The following is a 19,422-nucleotide window of genomic DNA, read 5'->3' as shown; positions in this document are numbered from 1 at the left end:
CTTCTGAATAAAGGAAAAGCAACAATCCATCCCAGTAGTGAAATGATTGAGATCAATGAAATGGGTTGTGGTGCAGATGACGTGGTCTTGTATTTTGTTCCTTATCTTTTTTATTTTTAGGTTTCTTTGGGTTTTTCTTAAATTCCCTTAAGGCAGGGTTTCTCAACCTTTTTGTTCCTCTGAACCCCTTGGGCATTTTTATAGGTTCCCGTGTACCCCTAAAAATTAAGGATAAAAAAAACACGACATTGTGCAATCTGACTGCAGATTACAACATCATGTATTGTACAGTAGTGGTTATTCTCTCAGACCCAATGTACCCCCTGAAAAGTGCAAATGTGCCACTGGGGCTACATGTACCCCAGGTTGGGAACCCCTGCCTTAAGGGTTTGTGACTTTACCAATATTTGCCTCTTCGTATTTGTTTAATTTATATAATTTGTCTTTGTTGTATTAGGGTATGGGAGGGAGGGGAGAGGGGTGGGGGAAAATAGACTATGTTAGATATACTATTGTTGAAAAAGATAGTTGTTTGTTTGAATTTTTATAAGTCTTTGAAAATCTAAAATAAAATATTAAAAAACAATGATAAGCTGTATTTAGTGCCCAGCAAAGATACAGCATGCCTTCTCAGTCAGGGGGAACTATAGTTGAGTTCATCATCACAGATTTGCCAGAACCGACCCAAAAGTGTCACGGCTAAAGGTTATGACAAGATCTCCGGTCTACTGTTATTTAGGGTTAGAGCCATTGGTTGGAGTCTCAACAGATGGAAAGGGTGTAGCTAATTTACAAATGAGATGAGAAATAAAGATAGAAAAGTTAAGATTGAAAATAATTCCACTATCCTTTCTTCCTATAATCTCAAATCTGGAAAATGAATCCTGGTCTCTGGAAGTCTTGAGGGAACCTTGTTCATTGTTCTGATGATACATACTACCGTTGGTCCGGGCAGAGGGTAGGCGGCGGCGGCCCCGATCCGGGCAAGAGCGAAGGAGAGGCGGCGGCCCCGGCCTCGGTCAAGTGAGGCAGGCGGCGGCCCCTATCCGGGCAAGAGCAAAGGGGAGGCGGCGGCCCCGGCCTCGGTCGAGTGAGGCAGGCGGAGGCCCCGGTCCGGGCAGAAAGTAGGAGACGGCGGCCCCGGTCCGGGCACAGGGAAAGCAGCGGCGGCCCCGGCCCCTGTCCGGGCAGTATGGTCCGACCTAGGAGGGGAGGCAGGCCCCTTCAGCCCGGGTAAGAAACCTGCATAGGAGAAGGCCACTCTGATATAAAACCTACGACCCAAGGACCTCGCTGCCACGTCCCAGCTTGCTTGGCCACGGCACACGAACCATGGGTGTAAAGGGTGGGGCCAGTACTGCGCGCACTGCATTCCACCTAAAAGCTCCTTTGCGCAGGCCCAAGGACAGGTCCACGTGCTCCCCCTCCACGAAAAGAAGAAAAAAAAACTGTTGGCAATGTCCATGGGATATGGAGAAAGAATTATTTCATTAAACCCCTGCAGCATTATTACTTTATTTCTTTGGTTACATTGCCCACTTAAAACCAGCCGCAAAATTCCATTGTCTTTAGTTGGTTACAAACCAAGCTGCTGAAATGTTTGAACCTTCACAATTTTCTGTTTGCCTGATGTCCTGCAAATCTCATCCACCCCTCACCTAACCCTCTAGCTCCACCTAACTCCCAAAACCAGTCAAATTCTTGGTACTCAACACATGGTGCATCCAGGAAGGAGGCCTGGGGCAATTGCCAGTCAGTTCTTTCACGAAAATGAGTTTCACCTGTTTCTAAGCAAATGCCTGACCCTGCCTTTGGACCTATAAGTTTCCAAATGCTTTAGATGGTTTGAATGTTGATTAAATACTAGGAGCATCCCCATAGATATTTAATACCCACTAATTCTTCCATCAATTTGTTTGGAAATTCAATAAATTATACTCAAAAAACAATCTGAAAGTTGACAGACCATAAGTGGGGGATAGAGGTGATCAGATTTTTCACATGCATAATTAGCAAGCAATGTATTTTTGTCAGTGAGTCAAGAGACAACAAAAGAAAACAGATTAACTTTGAGTAGAGGTTTGGAAATGGAAACTTTGTGTTCCTAACATCGAAATTTAATTTAATTAAGTCAGAATATTTTAAAATGGGGCAGCGCAGTTAGCATAGCGTTATTACAGCTGCAGAGTCCCGGGTTTGAATCTGATGCTATATGTAAGGAGTTTATACATTATCCCCATGTTTGCAAGGGGCTCCTCCAGTACTCCAATTTCTTTCCACCCTTCAAAATATACCGGGTTGTATGTTAACTGGGGTATTTGTGCAGCATGGGCTCGTGGGCCAGAAGGCCCTCTTACTGTGCTGTGCATCTAAATTTAAAAAAGTAAAAGGAATGATGGCATTTGATTTGGATGTGGACCAAAGACGCACCTCTGGGATTCATAAAAACTAAAAAAAAGATCTCAACCCAATTAAGTTGCCAAACACATAATCCATGTCATAATTTTAAATGTGGAAACTATTATTGGTATTGTTTGAGACCAATTTGAATTTGAAACTAAATTGTTCACAAATTCAGCATTTATGCATTCAAAAATGTGAGTAAAGAGATCAGTATCCAGTAATGTGGTTAAATTTGAATGTGCTATGTGAATGATACTGATTGTTAAACTGGCACTCCTTGTTACATTACAGTCAAGTGCATGGAGAAGCCAGAAGGAAAACTGCAGTTATCACAACTTGCAGAAATTCCCTAATTTTTCTCTTCATTTTATTTTTTAATGGAAATTGAATGACCTCAAACCAACAAAAAATGGAATTGCATATTTCAGTTTTGACTTTAAATCTAAAAGACCTTTTCCTGATCAATGAAGTGAACCATGAATAATCAATTTCGTTTTCACCAGGCGCTCTGACAGGTTGTACTCCTCATGAATTCTGCTTTGATACATGATATGACCAAATTTAAGAACAGAAACCACTTACAGACAAAATGATTATCAGGCAACAATTAACTTTTATCATAAACAAACAGAAAACCACACATTACAGTTCAGCACTCTTTGAATTATATAGGAGCATGAACATACACAGTTTTTATTCTCCAATGCTTCTGGGATAACAATATAATGCTTAGTGTATAGAAATGGTGTATTCGCATCATGAACAATCTAATACTACATGCTTATGAGGGCAGAGAATGCCATCAGATTAACTATACGACCATGTGTAAGTATTGTCAATCTTAACTACCAAATGTAAAGTATGGCTGTTTTATATACTGTTGACACACATATGTTTAATACATTTACATTCACTCAAGATACAATCTAAATCTTTAAATTGTTTACCATCATAATTTACTAACTTGGTTTCAGATCTATTCATATTATGAAAGTTGGATCAGTTTTGCATCATGTTTTAAACTATGAACATGAGACTAGTAATCTCTTTTGTCACGTGCTAAACCTCATAGGAACTGATGCAGAATCTCAGTTATTGCTTGATTCGTTAAGTTTAAATTTATAACAGATTGATGATTTTTCAAACCAAGACAGAAAACTAATACTTTTATACTTGAATCAACAGCAGTTTTGATGTGAGTGCTTCCCCAAAGTAGATTTCCATTTCAATTTGAATACCTTCAAAAGTCATTTCCATGAATCCACAAAGATCTTACCAATTTCATTTGTCATGAGCTACTCCAGAGAATTCCAAGCATTACCTGATATTGTTGGTTAGGACACATCATTTGAAATTGTTTAATGAATTACTACATCGTGGTATAAACACACACAGTAGCGTTGATCACTTGTATATGAACGAGGCCATGGGGGGAAGGGGAAACCATTTTTCAGCAAGGTGAGCACACTGAATCACTGCCAAATGGCAACACATATTTGAGCTAAAGAACTGGCGATAGGGCCATCAGATTGATCACAAGCATCAATTCCTACATTAATGTCCTCAAGTAGTATTAAAACAACAAACAAATTATTAGGTGATTTTTTAAAAAGGACAAAGTTGCCGCATACTTCCCATGAAAGCATGAGCTGTTTAAAAATTCAGTGTTTCCGACATCATCTTCCACCATTGCATGATTTCAGCCTTTTCCTCTTCTTTTCGCTCAGAAAATGACTCAAGATTAAAGTCAAGCTGCAAAGACAAATCAAAATACAAAGGGATTTGTAAAATCACTCCTCTGTTTGGAAGAGAACATGTGCATGTATGAAAATCAAGAAGATACCACTCATTCCACCGAACTTGAGTTAAAACATAACCAAAAGAACCCTCCACACTTCCACTTTTCCACTGCCCACAATAGCCACACAGTCACCAGTAGGGAGAAATGGCATGCAAGATGCTATATTAGTGCATGTTTTCTATTATCAATTGGATTTCTATATTTGAAGAAGAAAATGCAGTAAGTTAATATTTATTAATTTCATCATGGACGAAGATTAGTTCACAGTGTAGGAAACATTGCTGAGAAATTGGATCACATAGTCTCTACTTTTTCAATGGAAATCATGTAAACTTTGATCTTACTCAAGCCAGATAGCACTGGTCATCCTCTCTGCGTTAAACCAAAGACATCATAGACATATCTATGCCTGTTCCGCAGGAATTCCTCAGCACTTCACCCAATATCAGGTGCACGCCAGATGATGGCATTATTCACAAACCATCCTTTTATTTACACACTCTCATAAACGACAGCTCAAAGCTGCAACCTGCAACATTTCCAGTAGAACAGCGACCTGAGCCTTGCCTGGAAGGAGTTTAAACATTCTCCCCTTGACCTGCATGGGTTTTCCCTGGGTGCTCCAGTATATTCCCACCCTCCAAAAACATATGGGGTTGGTAGGTTGATTGGATGTAATGGGGCGGCATGGGTTTCAGTGGCCAGAATTGGCTTCTACCTTGTTGTAAATAAAGACAAATATTTGGAGAATTTTGTGCTGGTTTGTTACTTTTGTCACTATTGAAAGGGATACTCTGCTGAGATTGAGAAACCTGACTGGGCCCCCTCAAACTAACAGCAGACTGCTCATGCACTTTCCAAAGTCCAAAGCAAGTGCTTACACAACAGGAAGAATTCTCTCCAACATTTAACTGCTGGGATGATCATTCCAGGGGATCCTCAGTTTGACACTGCTGGCATCACTCCATTTTGCAGAAGGCAAGGCAGGTGAAGAACCTACTTTCCCAGTTATTGCCAGACAGCGAGGTGCAGAAGTGGTGATTTTAAAATTTCCAACAATAAGAAATGTCCAGTAATTACCATCCTTTGCTGAAGGAAAGAATAATGTTTATGAATGGCAATTTTAGTTCAAGCAGTTGGTATTCCCTGACTGATAATGCCTTGAATGGAATTAGCAATTTAAACATGTGCCAATCAGTAGCACTCACAGAACGTACAATAAACTTTCCATGAATACCCATGCAAATGAAGGTCACGGCACAGTTAGCGCAGCAGTTAGTGTCGGCAACCCAGGTTTGAAACCAGCACTTGTCTGTAAGGAGTTTGTGTATTCTCTGAGAGAATATGATCAAAAGTACCATAAGGTTCAATGAATACTGAAAGGACTGGATAGAGTGGATGTAAAGAGAATGTTTCCTAGGGTGGGGGAGTCTGGGAGCAGTGGGCATAGCTTCAGAATACATAAACATCCCTTTAGAACAGAGATGAGGAGGAATTTCTTTACCCAGAGATTGGTGAATCCATGGAATTCGTTGTCACAGATGGCTGTGGAGGTGCTCTTGTTTCCTCCCACCTTTCAAAAACATACAGGGGTTGTAGGTTAATTGGGTGTAATCGGGTGGCATGGGCATGTGGGCTGGATGGGCCTGTTTCTGTGCAGTATATCTAATTTTTTTTATTTAAAAAACAGAATTAATACTCCAAATTCTGCCCAGAGCACTGGGACTGTTTTGGCCAATGGACATGTTGGTTATAAGAGTCTTCAGAGACATGATGACCAATGCATTCACAGGCTCATGTTGTCTAAGACTATCATCAATGAGATAGGTAACATTTCAAGGAAAAATAACTTCGGCCATTCTTTTGTGCCTGAACTGGTCGCCCTTTAGAGGCCAATTCCCACCAGCAATCCAATTTCTTGGCACTCATCTTCCTTTCCTTGATAACCATTTACACAAACAGTGTATTTAACATGGAAACAAGCATCCAAATCTTCTTCACAGAGATATGATCAAAAGTACCATAAGGTTCAATGATCATGCACTCTGTTGGAAAGGATAAAGGCATAGACTATTTTCTAAATGGCTGCGCTGGATGGGTCACGTCTCCAGAATGGAGGACCATCGCCTTCCCAAGATCGTGTTATATGGCGAGCTCTCCACTGGCCACCGTGACAGAGGTGCACCAAAGAAAAGGTACAAGGACTGCCTAAAGAAATCTCTTGGTGCCTGCCACATTGACCACCGCCAGTGGGCTGATAATGCCTCAAACCGTGCATCTTGGCGCCTCACAGTTTGGCGGGCAGCAACCTCCTTTGAAGAAGACCGCAGAGCCCACCTCACTGACAAAAGGCAAAGGAGGAAAAACCCAACACCCAACCCCAACCAACCAATTTTCCCTTGCAACCGCTGCAATCGTGTCTGCCTGTCCCGCATCGGACTTGTCAGCCACAAACGAGCCTGCAGCTGACGTGGACTTTTTACCCCCTCCATAAATCTTCGTCCGCGAAGCCAAGCCAAAGAAAGAAGATGGCAAGGGGTTCAAAATCCAAGGTGCAGAGGGACTTGGGGGCCCTCATCCAAGATTCCCTAGTGGTTAACTTGCAGGTTGAGTCAGTGGTAAGAAAGGCAAATGCAATGCTGCCATTTATTTCAAGAAAGATAGAATATAAAAACAGGGATGTAATATTGAGGCTTCATAAGGCAGTGGTCAGATCACACTTGGAGTATTGTGAACTGTTTTGGGCTCCTTGTCCAAGGAAGGGTGTGTTGATATTAGAGAGGGTACAGAGGAGGTTTACGAGAACGATCACTGAAATAAAGGGTTATCGTGTGAGGAGAGGTTGATAGCTCTAGGACTGTAATTGCCAGAGTTTAGAAGAATGAGGGGATCTCATTGAAACTTAATGAATACTGAAAGGACTGGAGAGAGTGGATGTGAAAAGAATGTTTCCTATGGTGGGGGAGTCTGGGAGCAGTGGGCATAGATTCAGAATACATAAACATCCCTTTAGAACAGAGATGAGGAGGAATTTCTTTACCCAGAGATTGGTGAATCCATGGAATTCGTTGTCGCAGATGGCTGTGGAGGCCAAGTCATTGGGTATGTTTAAGAAAGAGGTAGATAAATTCTTGATGAAGAAGGGAATCAAGGTTATGGGAAGAAGTCAGGAGAATGGGGTCAAAAAGGATAGTAAATCAGCCTTGATGGAATGGCAGAGCAGACTTGATGGGCTGAATCGCCTAATTCCACTCCATTTGTGGAACATTATTGCAGTCAAATAAATTCACACAATGTTCAAGGATTCCTCACATTAGTGTCATGTAGCTGAGTAAAGCTTAAGAGGCAATTTACTTTATTTGTTGTGAACACAAGCTGATGTGTTCACTTTACTCAGGTCATTTTTATTAACTTTTCTCATGGTACAGAGGAACTGAGGAGAGGACAAACACAGAACCAGCATGCCTCATCCTCCTTGTGAGAGTGGTCTCCATCAGACCCCACTGAGGCAGAGCCACATGGGAAGCAGGAACTTCATTCACATGGAGTCCTGGCCAAGTCCCTTTGATGTGCAGATTTCATTTTAACCCAGACCAAGCTGCTCTGAAAACTCTACTCCTGGAGCTATGATTGCATCTTGCCAGAGACTATCTTACTTATTAGACCCTTTTAGAGTGAAAAAAGGAATTGTGAAAACAGAGATTCTCCGTCTTTACATCACTTCATTTACCTCCATAAAAGGTCGGAACATGGGTTGTCTGCTCAAACTCGGTCCTTCTTACATCCGCCTAGGGGGGGTACACACAGAGGTGGAATGGAGTCGCTCCACCTCCTCTGTAAAAGGATTGCCGCTGAAAGCGGCTCCAAACAGGAAGGTAAGTTGATTGCTGTTGCTCTTACAGCCCCGTTGCCCTGCTGTGCTGTCTCAGAGCAGCCGTTGGAGCTGTCAGGCTATGGTCACTCACTCCACCCTGCTCCCCCACCCACCCGCTCTCTCACACCGCCTCGCTCCCTCAAAGCACTCCCCCACCGTGCTCTCTCACACCACCCGCTCCTGACGGGGCTGTAAGGCAGCGGGGCGACGGGGCTGTAAGGCAGTGAGGTGGGGGAGCTGTCAGGCAGTCGGCTGGATGGGGTGTCGCAGGGCAGCCACTGCTGTGCAACATATCCCATTTCTTTTGCCCTGAGAAGCCGGTGCACTCCTCTGGGCTACATCTGCCTTTTCTGTCCTCTGCATAAAAGGTAAATTTGCCTTTTTTTTAAACTTGAGCAGGCAATAACATGACTTTTGTGCATATCTCTATCGATCCAGTAGCATAGACTTTGTCTTTGTCATGAGACATGAGGCCTATGGCTCTTGAATGCCACGCAGGATTTTCTAACTGGATTTTCTTGTATTTCATGGGAAGTATGAAGTAAGTTCCACAACTGCATAAATAAATCGTGATGCTTACCACAACGGCTGGGCTGGGAGGAATGGCCACCTTTTTGGTTATTGCCAAATAGCCAGATGCAGAAGCAGTGATTTTATAATTTCCTGGAGCCAGGAGCCGCCAGTAATCACCATCTTTTGCTGAAAGAAAGAATAATGTTCATGAGTGGCAATTCTAGTGCAAGCATTAGGTATTCACCAAATGATCATTTCTTTGGCAGAATTAGCCATTTAAACTTGTGCCAATCAGAAGCATTCACATGAAGTTCGAGACATTCTGAATGTCTGAAGACTCTTGCAAATTGATTGCATGCAGAGAACCCTGCACCCAGCACAGGGACTATCTTGGCCAATTGACTTGTTTGTAATAATCAGGGCAGGATTGACTTGTTGAAAATAATGTGAATGCTATGACTGGGGCCTCAAGAGAGTGATCGTTTCAGCTGTAGAAATAGTTTAAAAAATCAATTCACAACTCCTGTGTTGGAAAGGCTTCCTTCCAGAGTAAAAGTTGCTCTTGAAAAATGATTTTGCATAAAATGAGTTAAAAGTCAAGAAACAAAGTTAGTTGGTCAAGTGTAACCCTTAAAAGTAAATGTTACAGGAAGATCTTGCACACAGTAGTTTAGATACAAGGAGGCCAGATCATGTAGCATCAGGTCCAATAAGCCATGTCACCAACCATTTATCTTCCCAATATGTCCCTCATTCTCCTCTCTCATCAGGTAAATATCCAGTTGCTTCCTGAACTGATTTATAACGTCCAGATCAATACTTATTCAGGGAACAGGAGTAAAACACACAAGTATGCAGAAACTGTGAATTAAAGTAAAAACACAATGCTGGAGACACTCGGCAGGTCAAACACTACACTTTGTATAGCAAACAGGGTGTCACACTTGCGCTCACACCTCTTCCCTCACCACCATTTGGGGCCCCAAACAGTTCTTTCAAGTCAAGTGACAGTTCACTTGTAAACCTGCAGGAGTCACCTACTGCATCCAGTGCTCCCATTGTAGCATCAGAGAGACTGGACGTAGACTGGGAGATCATTCACTGAGCATCTTCGTTCTATCCGCATATCCTAGTGGCCAACCATTTAAATTCTGCACCCCACTCCCATGCTGACACGTCTGTCCATGGCTTCGTGTACTCTCTTACCGAGACCATCTGTAAATTGGAGGAGCAACACTTAATTTTCCATCTCAGCACTCTCCAACCGGATGGGATTAGCATCGACCTCCACATTTTGCTAGCCTACTCTCCCTCCCTTCCCATTCCCTCTGTCTTCTTTCCTCCAGCTCTCCACCCCATTTCCTCTCTGTTCACAGAGACTTCTCCCTCTCCCTGCTTGTGGGTGTGCTCTCCCTCCCTTATCCCCATTACCTCCTGCTTGTGGGACTGTGTTCCTCCCCCCCCCCACCATTTTGTTTGGACACCTACCTACATTTTTGTCATATTTTGATGAAGGCTCAATCCCAAAATTTTGGTTATGTATCTTTGCTACATAAAGGACACTGACCTGCTGAGTTTTTTTTACTTATTCAGGGAACTATAGGAATGACTTTCTATTGATGTTTTAACACTCTCCCACAATAACAATTTGCAGAAAAAAAATCAATATCAAAAACATCAATAGTTTCCAAAATGTTGGTAGTTAAAGAACATAGAGCATTACAGCACAGGACAGAATTTTCAGCCTGTAGGAGTTTAGAAACAGTTATTATTTTAATTGAAGGAGTTTAGAAATGGTTATTATTTTAATTGCAGGAGTTTAGAAACAGTTATTATTTTAATGTTAGGAGTTCTGAAACAGTTATAGATGGTAAAAAGAAAAAGCAAGAAAAAAGCTAAAATGTTCTTTGTGTAAAATGGCGCATGAAAAACAGCAGAACAGAGTAAACAAGATAACAGGAATTTAAGAAATATGCACATACACACACAAAGAGCTTGTTTAATAGGGGGTGGGGAAAGGAGGTGTGAGTACGGGATAGGAGAAAGTCGGAGTCAGTCAAGAGTCAGGCGAATAGGGAAAAGTGCCAAACCAATCCAAGAAGGATAAATTTTAAAAAAAATGTAAGGGGAGGTGAATTGAAAAATGTATAAAAACAAAGAAGCTTCCCGCCCTCAGTGTACTTTCCCGAGGTAGGGGAAGAGTACCCAACTTTGCAATGTTGTAAATAAAAATAAATATTCTTTGTTCTCAACTTTTGTCTCGAGCATATTTTGTGAAAGTGAAGGCACTTCTCACAAGCCCATGTGCCAACCTATGTGAACCTACTCCACAACTATCTAATCCTTCCCTTCCTTACACCCTCTACTTTTCTTACATCCATGTGCCTATTGTACCAGCCTCCACAACCACCACCAACAGTGCTTTGCAGGCATCCATCCCTCTATATATAAAATACTTTCCTCTGACATCTCCCCTAAACATTCTTCCACTCACATTAAACAGTTGTTGTCTGATATTTGCTATTGTCGAGCCAGGAAATAGGTGCTGGATGTCCACCCTCTCAATCTTATATACCATTATTAAGTCTCCTCTGTGACAGAGTATTTAGAGGTGGTTTGGGAGGAATTGTTAGAACAGCTTGCACACACACATTTTAAAACACAGAATATTTGCAGGACTTTTGCAGAGTGCTTTTTGCAGGAGGCAACAAAGTATCAACAAAAGCTTGCCTGGGAGAGCATGTGATCTTTGCAGGCAGAGGAGAAGAGTTTGGCTCTCAGAGAGGGAGGGTGTGAAACAGTGAGAAATCACAGAAATTATTTCCAGAAGGACAAAGCTGCAAACTTTGGAAGTCTGTCTGGTCAAAGGAGAAGACTGGTGGTTTGAAAGGTGACCTGAAAGAAAGAGGATCATCTGGAGAATCCTGAAGGGGGCAAGTTTCGTCAGCAAGACTGATTGAGAAGGAATCAGTTGTGGATGTCCTGGAAAAGGAATCTCTCTCAGAAAACCAGCAAGAACCCTCCTGAGTGGTAACCATCTGCCTGTTAAGCACCAAAGACTGGTGAACTTTGTTAATGCTAACTTCTGTGCACAGTACAAGAATTGGCTGCAACCAGTGTGATTGGACTGTGATCCAAAGAACTTTTCTAATCTTAAATATACATTACACACACCTGTGCTTAGTATTAGAGGGGGGATTAAATAATTAGGTAGGTTAAGTAATAAGTTAAAGTTCAATTCTGTTTTTTTGTTCAAACATAATTAAAAACTACTTTTGTTTAAGTAACCCTTTGTTGTGGTGCATATTTATTGCTGCTGGGTTTTGGGGTCCTCTGGACTCTGTAACACCTCTCATCCTTCATCATTCCAAAGAGAAAAGATCTAGTTCTGTCAAACTTACTCCATATGACATGTTCACCAATCCAAGCAACATCCTGACAAATTTCCTCTGCACCCTCTTCAAAACATTTACATCCCTCCTGTAATGAGGTGACCAAAAATAAATGCAATATTCCAAGTGGGGTCCAACCAGAGTTTTATAGAGCTGCCTCATATTATGTCAATATTTCTGGTGGAAATATGGTAGAACTTTAATGATAACTCATCCCTTATTCTCTCCCTTATTGAGAGAGAAACAGTTCCCTTCATTATCATTCTAACAAATGCATTCTTTATTTTTAAGTTTCTTTTCCAAGAAATTACAGCATGGGCTTTGTGAAAACTGCCAATTTGTTTCCCTACAGTATTACGCAAAACATCAAATCTTTGTTACATTGTACAAATAATAAAAATATTTCTTCTTTCCTCTGGATAACTGATTCCTCACAGTGTTTGGATTAACAATCCATTGGAAGTGTTGAGAGAAGGTACCTATGTCAACTGAAAGAGGCTATTGTCCTTGACCAAATCTTTAATCACACCTCCTAACTGCACCTTGGCCAAGTTTAGATTTGTGCAGATGCGATACAGACACTCCCAAATGAGGTCATGTTGGAAAGTTAAAAAAGGTTTCAAAATAAATGATTTGCAAATCATTCCCACAGCATTCCCTTTCTCCTTCATTCCCCCAGAAGAAGCAAAAATTGTCATGCATTGCTGCAAATTATAAATCATGATTTAAACTGGACTTGGATTTGATTATTTATCCTTTTGGTGCAGTTCCTCCTGCAGGAATTTGCTGAAAGAAGCTAGCCCAGCCTATTCAATGGGGTAAGAGGACCTGACCCATCTGCAAAGCTGCCAAAAGAATTTTGACAGACATCCAAGCCAAACCAGGTACATTTTCTCAAGGGGAAAACCAGAGCAAATAAAACTGTTCCCTCTGAATGGCACATGAATTAAAGTGAAAAATAAGGAGGAATGTAACTGTATGACAGCGTTACCTTCAGAATGCCAGAGAGAATCAGACTCAATGGAACAGGAGTGAGAGTGAAAAAGGGCAGAAGAACAGATATAATGGCAGCTACAGAAATGCAAAGGTCTTCAATGATCAGAAAAGGATTGATAAAAGAGTACAAGATTGATGAAGGACTGAAACAGAGATCTAACAGTAGAGGCAGAAAGCATGAACAATGTGCCAAATGGGAATTGTGCTTGCATTTACCCAAGCCATGGTAATAAGGTTTTCACAATACAGGTTGAGTACCCCTTATCCAAAATTCCAAACTACAAAACTTTTTTGGTCTGGATCCCACAACGTAATACATAACAGAGTTCAGAAATCCCAATCAGAGAACGGGACATAGCAAACGTAACTACTGCATTATGGAGTGTAGATTTTTCAATACATGTCTACTTCAGTTAATTTGTGCACATCTAAATATTTGTAATGTAATGTGAATGCATGTATCTTTAAGTCTGAATGAATGAGTGCATTTTCTTAAATGATGTTCCAAAATCCAAAACACTTCTGTCCCATGCATTTCAGATAAGGGGTACATATTGCAACACAGATAAAACCATTCAGCCCATCAAATCTATGCCAGCTTTTAGCAGAGCAATCTTTCTCATTTTCCTCTTCCTTCCCTGTAACCTATCTCTCATTGATAGCATCCAGAGCAGGTCCCTGTGTGGCAGCAGCATTAACTGCTGCACCATCATGCCACATAGCAAAGATAGATAATGAAGAGGAAGTAGAATGACTAAAAGTACACAAGGGAATGTTACCTAAGGACATACAACATTGAACATCACAGCACAGTACAGGCCCTTGGCCCTCGATGTTGTGCCAATCCAATATTCCAACCAAAAAAAACACTAAACCCTTCCTACCTCTATTTTTCTTTCATCCATGTTCCTGTCAAAGAACTTCTTAAATGCCCCTAATGTTTCAGCCTCCACCACCATCCCTGGCAAGGCATTCCAGGCACCCACAACTCTCTGTGTAAAATATTTATCCCTGATGACTCCCCTAAACATTCCTCCCTTCACTTTATATAGATGTCCTCTGGTAGTTTGCTACTCCTGCCCTGGAAAAAATGCGCTGGCTGTCCATCTTAGTTGTATCTCCCAGAATCTTAGATACCTCTATTGAGTTACTTCTCATCTTTCTTCTCGCCAGAGTGAAAAGTCCTAGCTCTGCTAGCCGTGTCTTATAAGACTTATTTTCCAATCCAGGTAACATCCTGGTAAATCCCAGTTTCCACATCCTTCCTACAATGAGGTGACCAGAACTGAACACTATATTCCAAGTGAGGCCACACCAGAGATTTGTAGAGTTGCAACATGACCTCTTGACTCCTGAACTCAATAGCCTCAACTTACGAAGCCTCTATCCCTTCAACCTGCACAGCAATCTTGAGAGATGCATGGATTTGGTCCCCAAGGTCCCTCTGTTCTTCCACACTATTAAACATCTGGCCATTAACCAGTACTCAGCCTTCAGGTTTGACCTTCCAAAAAGCATCACCTCACACTTATCCAGATTAAATTCCATCTGCCACTTTTCTGCCCAAATCCGCAATCTGTCTATATCCTTTTGTAACCTATGATAACCCTCAACACTATCCACAACACCTCTAACCTTCCACAGACTTGCTGACCAATCTTTTCACTTCTTCATCTAGGTAATTTATAAAAATCACTAAGAGCAGGGGTCCCAGAACAAATCCCTGTGGTACGCCACTACTCACTGACCTCCAGGCAAAATACTTCCCATCCACTACTACTCTCTGCTTTCTACATGCAAGCCAATTTTTTATCCACACAGCCAAGGTTCCATAGATCCCATGCCTCATGGCTTTCTGAACGAGTCTCTCATGGCAGACCTTGTAAAATGCCTTACTAAAATCCATATCCACCACAGCTACCACCCTACCTTCATCTATCTCTTTTGTAACCTCCTCAAAGAACTCAATTAGGCTCATGAGGCACGGCCTTCCTTTCACAAAGCCATGCTGACTATCCTGAGTAGACTGTATTTCTGCAAATGCTCATAAATCTTATCTTTAACAAACCTCTCCAATAGTTTGCACACCACTGATGTAAGACTCATTGGTCTGTAATTCCCATGATCCTCCCTTATACCTTTTAAAAACAAGGAGACCACATTTTCATTCTACAATCCTCCAGCACCTCCCCCATGGTCAAGGAGGGTCCAAAGATCATAGCCAACACCCCAGCTATCTCTTCACTCCCTTCCAACACCAACCTGGGGTATATCTCACCTGGTCCCTGGGAATTATCAATCTTAATGCATTTAAGATGATCCAGCATTTCCTCTTTCCTAATCACAATATGGTCCAAAACACAAGCTTGTTCTGTTCTGACCTTACCTTAACCAAGGTCATTTACTCTGGTGAATGCTGAAGCAAAGTATTCATTTAGGACCTCCTCTATCTCCAGGCACATGTTGCCTCCTTTATCCTTAAGTGGGCCTTCCTTCACTCTCGCCATCCTTCTGTTCTTCACGAACACATTGAATACCTTGGGGTGCTCCTTAATCCTACTTGCCAAGGCCTTCTCATGCCCCCTTCCAGCTCTCCTAAGTACTTCCTTAAATTCCTTCCTAGTATGATTCTCATAAGCCTTTCCTGCGTTTTGCTTCCTATATAATAAGTGTGCTTCCTTGCCAACCATGGTTTCCTTTTCCCTGTCACAGTGGGACAAACCTATCCTGAACCTAGCATAAGTGGTTTCTAAACATCCTTCACATTACTTCTGTGCTTTCTCCCGCGAACATCTGTTCCCAATTTACTCTTCCTAGTTCTTGCCTCATCCCATCGTAATTAGAACTTTCCCAATTAAGCACTTTCCCATTTTGTCTACTTTTATCCTTGTCCATAACAATACTGATGCTCAGGAAGTTGTCATCACTCTCATCAAAATGCTCCCCTACCATGAGGTCCGACACCTGACCAGGTTAATTACCCAGTACTAGATCCATTATGGCCTCTCCTCTAATCAGTTGGTCCACATACTGAGTTAGGAATCCTTCTTGGACATACCTGACAAATTTTGCCCCATCTATCCCTTTTGCAGTCAGGAGTTGCCAGTCAAAATTTGGGAACTTGAAGTCTCCCATTACAACCTGTAATTTCTGCACCATTCCAAATTCTGCCTGCTTATCTGTTCCTTGATGTTCTGAGGGTTATTTGGGGGCCTATAGACTATTCCCAGCACAATGCTTGCCCCCTTCCTATTTCTGATTTCCACCCACGCCGACTCAGTAGACAGTGTCCTCCCGTTCTACAGCCATGATATTATCCCTGACCAGTAATGTTTTGCACTCCCTCTCTGACCTCCCTATAAAACACCTAAACCCCAGTCCCAACACCGACAATCCACCAGCCGGTCATAAGCTTAGAAATTACTGAGATGCTAGATAAAATCTTCCAAACTCTTTAGATGCCATTTCACAAAATGAGACAGATTAGTTTAATTACAAACTGATTAGTTCAACATCAGTGGTAGTACAGCTTGTTGAATCAATAATCTATTGGAAATCTAACCACTATTTGGAAAAGCGCTGACATCAAAGGAAAAGCAGCAGGTTTTCCGTGAGGAAATCATTTACTCCACAGAGTTTTTTTTTGACGAGGTCACAGAAATGGTGGACATCGGTCAATTTTCTCTGTGTAGACTTTGAAAGGGTGTTTGATTTTAAATTTATTAGCAAGGTTGCTAGGCATTGTAAATAATGAGGAAGATAGAAAAGCACTTCTAAATGATACAGTATGCTGTCCTGTACAAAAGAAATATGAAATTCACCACGGAGCTATGTAAGGTGTTGCCATTTGGCAAGAGAAATTAGGTTTGACCATTAGTTGTTGTGGATAGTGTTGAGGGTCATCATAGGTTACAAACGGATATAGACAGATTGTGGAGTTGCGCAGAAAAGTGGCAGATGGAGTTTAATCTGGATAAGTGTGAAGTGATGCTTTTTGGAAGGTCAAACCTGAAGGCTGAGTACTGGTTAATGTTAAATGATGCAGGCTTAAAGTTGGATGAAGAAACAAGGGTTGTTTGTGTCTAGCAGCTGAGGCCAACAAATCAGCTTATGAAGTATCTAGCAATGTCAGTGAGGGAATGCTGCTGACTGGCATATTCCAAGCTGCAGGAGTAGATGCTGAGGGAGCACTGAGGTTTGGCGCAGCCAGTGCGAGAGCTTTGTGGGGAAGGACCACTATCTTGAATCTTTTCTACTTCCAGGCATTGAGGGGCTGAAAGGGAAGCCCCTCAAAAAAAAGGGAGGAGAAACTCCAAGGGGCCACAGTGGTGGCAACAAAGCTATATACTAATCAGATAATCAATGTAATAATGTACAATGATGAATATGACACCAAGGATATGACAGAACATTGCAAGGATAGATTTTGTAAATAATTTTATTGTAAATAAAATTTATTTTGGGGAAATAATAGACAATTTAGGGATTTTCAAATAGAGACATAAGGAAGAAATTTTCCTTGACCACTACGCATTGCAGTCTGTTCAAAGCCCTGTTCCACTGACCCACCCCACCCAATATACAATCCAGGAAGTTATCTTATATGTTAATAACACTAACTCAACTCCAGCTGGAGAAGTGCTTCGATTTTGGGCACAGAGTTTAGACAGGAAGCAAAGGGTCTGGACAAGATACAAAGCACAATTATCAAAATGGTTCTGGGACAAGAACCATTACAGTTACTTGGATACACTTAAGGAATGAATTTAATACAGATATTTACAATCATCAAGAGTCAAAAAATAAATCGGAAACATATATAGAAACCACTTCTCTTGATTGAAGGTTCAATAATCAGAGGACAGTTTTAAGGGAATCACAAAAAGAGATTGCTCAAGGACAAAGCTTTACAAAAGAACTCAATTGTAATTTCAATAACTAATGAAACTGAAATAGAACCAGTGGTTTAACAGTTGGCTTTCAGAGGGGATTGGACAAATACCTGAAGGGGAAATACTGTAGCAATGTGGGGAAAAGACATGCAGACTAATTAGAAATCTCTCATGGTCTGATGCAGGACCTATTGGGTGTAATGGCCTCCTTTGATGCTGTCCAATTCTATTATTCCATAGTTTTGAATTTTATTTTTTTAATGTACAGTATTCTTTTAGAGAGTGCAGTTTTACTACAGAAAGTGTGCATTCTGGTGATAGACGACTAATAATTTTACAGGAAGAGGTATAGAGAAATGAAAGATTCCTCTCATCAAGAGATCCACAAGAATTATGATCTCTAATCAATAGAAATTAATTTAAATTAAAAGGCATCTTTTTCTTTAAACAGCCACTAAGTTCCCTAACCCAAAAATATAATGTGTTCAAACATACCAGAGGTAACATCATGATTTATGCCTTCCACGGATATAGTAGCATTAGCTATTGGTTTCTGGTGGTAATCTCGGACAAACCCTTTAACCCCACGGTGAACCTGAAACACAATTGTAACTTTGTCATTACTAGCTCACAAATGACATCGACAAGCTTTTCAAGAGTAGGAGGGGTCATGCATAGGGGAAGTGGTTGTAAAATGGACAGTCTCACTCTTCAAACACATATTTGCATGAGAAAAACTTTGCAGAGAAAAAAGAAAAATATATGTACCTATAAAATTATTTTGTTTTGCATTTGGTAGCACCCAAATCACATTACAAGAAAAAAATCAATAATGCAGGAAGTCAAAAGGAAAGCATTAAGGGAAAAAATATTCTGCAGCTACAATAAAACATTCATTGATGCAAAGCTGCAGCAATTTTACATGCCAACATTTTTATCTATCTGATCTTCAACACATCTGAAAGTTAAATACAGTAAAATCCCTGGTATCAGGAATTTAAGCAACTGGCAGCCTCAAGCAACCAGCAAAAAAAATCGAAGAAAATATATTTTAAAAATTAAAATAAATAAGAATAAAATAATAGGTAAAAACTATGTAAGTTTAAAATTGCAAAAGTAAAGGTTCTCTGAAGTAACACATAAACCTTTGGTGAAGATGGGAGCAATTATTCAGTCAGTGGGGTTGTGCTTTATTCGTAGCAACTGTTTAAATAAAGTTGTGTTTGAATACAATGGTGTCGCCCAGGATGAAGAGCTGGTTGATGCTATCACCATTGGGGTGATTCTCTTAAGGTATTTCCTTATCCCTGCTTAGTAAGTGTCGCCCCAGTCAGAGGCTTTTTCTGTAAATTTGGGGCCAAGAGGAGGTTAATTATCTATGATGTTATTGTTTGTATTTCAGGTGGTTCAATAGAGGGAGAGGAACCTGCAGATGCAGCAACGGTTGAATATTTTCAAAGAAAGTATCTGAAATAAAGTAAAATGCTTTGTTTATACATTCATGCAAGTGGAGGAGTGAACAGGTGACCCATTTCAAACTGCCAGAAAGTC

At 41.0% G+C, this 19,422-nt stretch overlaps 1 protein-coding gene across 3 annotated transcripts in view; it reads right to left on the bottom strand.

Moving 5' to 3' along the window:
* Positions 1-2,996: 2,996 nt before the first annotated feature.
* Positions 2,997-19,422, bottom strand: part of cpe (carboxypeptidase E) — a 129,805-nt gene continuing 113,379 nt past the window's right edge. For all 3 annotated transcript variants that reach the window (XM_069926134.1, XM_069926136.1, XM_069926135.1), the window contains 3 exons: positions 18,367-18,466; positions 8,659-8,777; positions 2,997-4,155 (listed from right to left, as the gene is read on the bottom strand). In XM_069926134.1, the coding sequence (XP_069782235.1) occupies positions 4,057-4,155; positions 8,659-8,777; positions 18,367-18,466 (318 nt within the window). In that variant the 3' untranslated portion in view covers positions 2,997-4,056. The remainder of the gene's footprint in view (positions 4,156-8,658; positions 8,778-18,366; positions 18,467-19,422) is intronic.

Source organism: Narcine bancroftii, chromosome 3, assembly GCF_036971445.1.
Source record: "Narcine bancroftii isolate sNarBan1 chromosome 3, sNarBan1.hap1, whole genome shotgun sequence".
Taxonomy (NCBI): domain Eukaryota; kingdom Metazoa; phylum Chordata; class Chondrichthyes; order Torpediniformes; family Narcinidae; genus Narcine; species Narcine bancroftii.
Note: the sequence above shows the minus strand (reverse complement) of the source record. Positions and strands in the feature narration are given on the sequence as shown.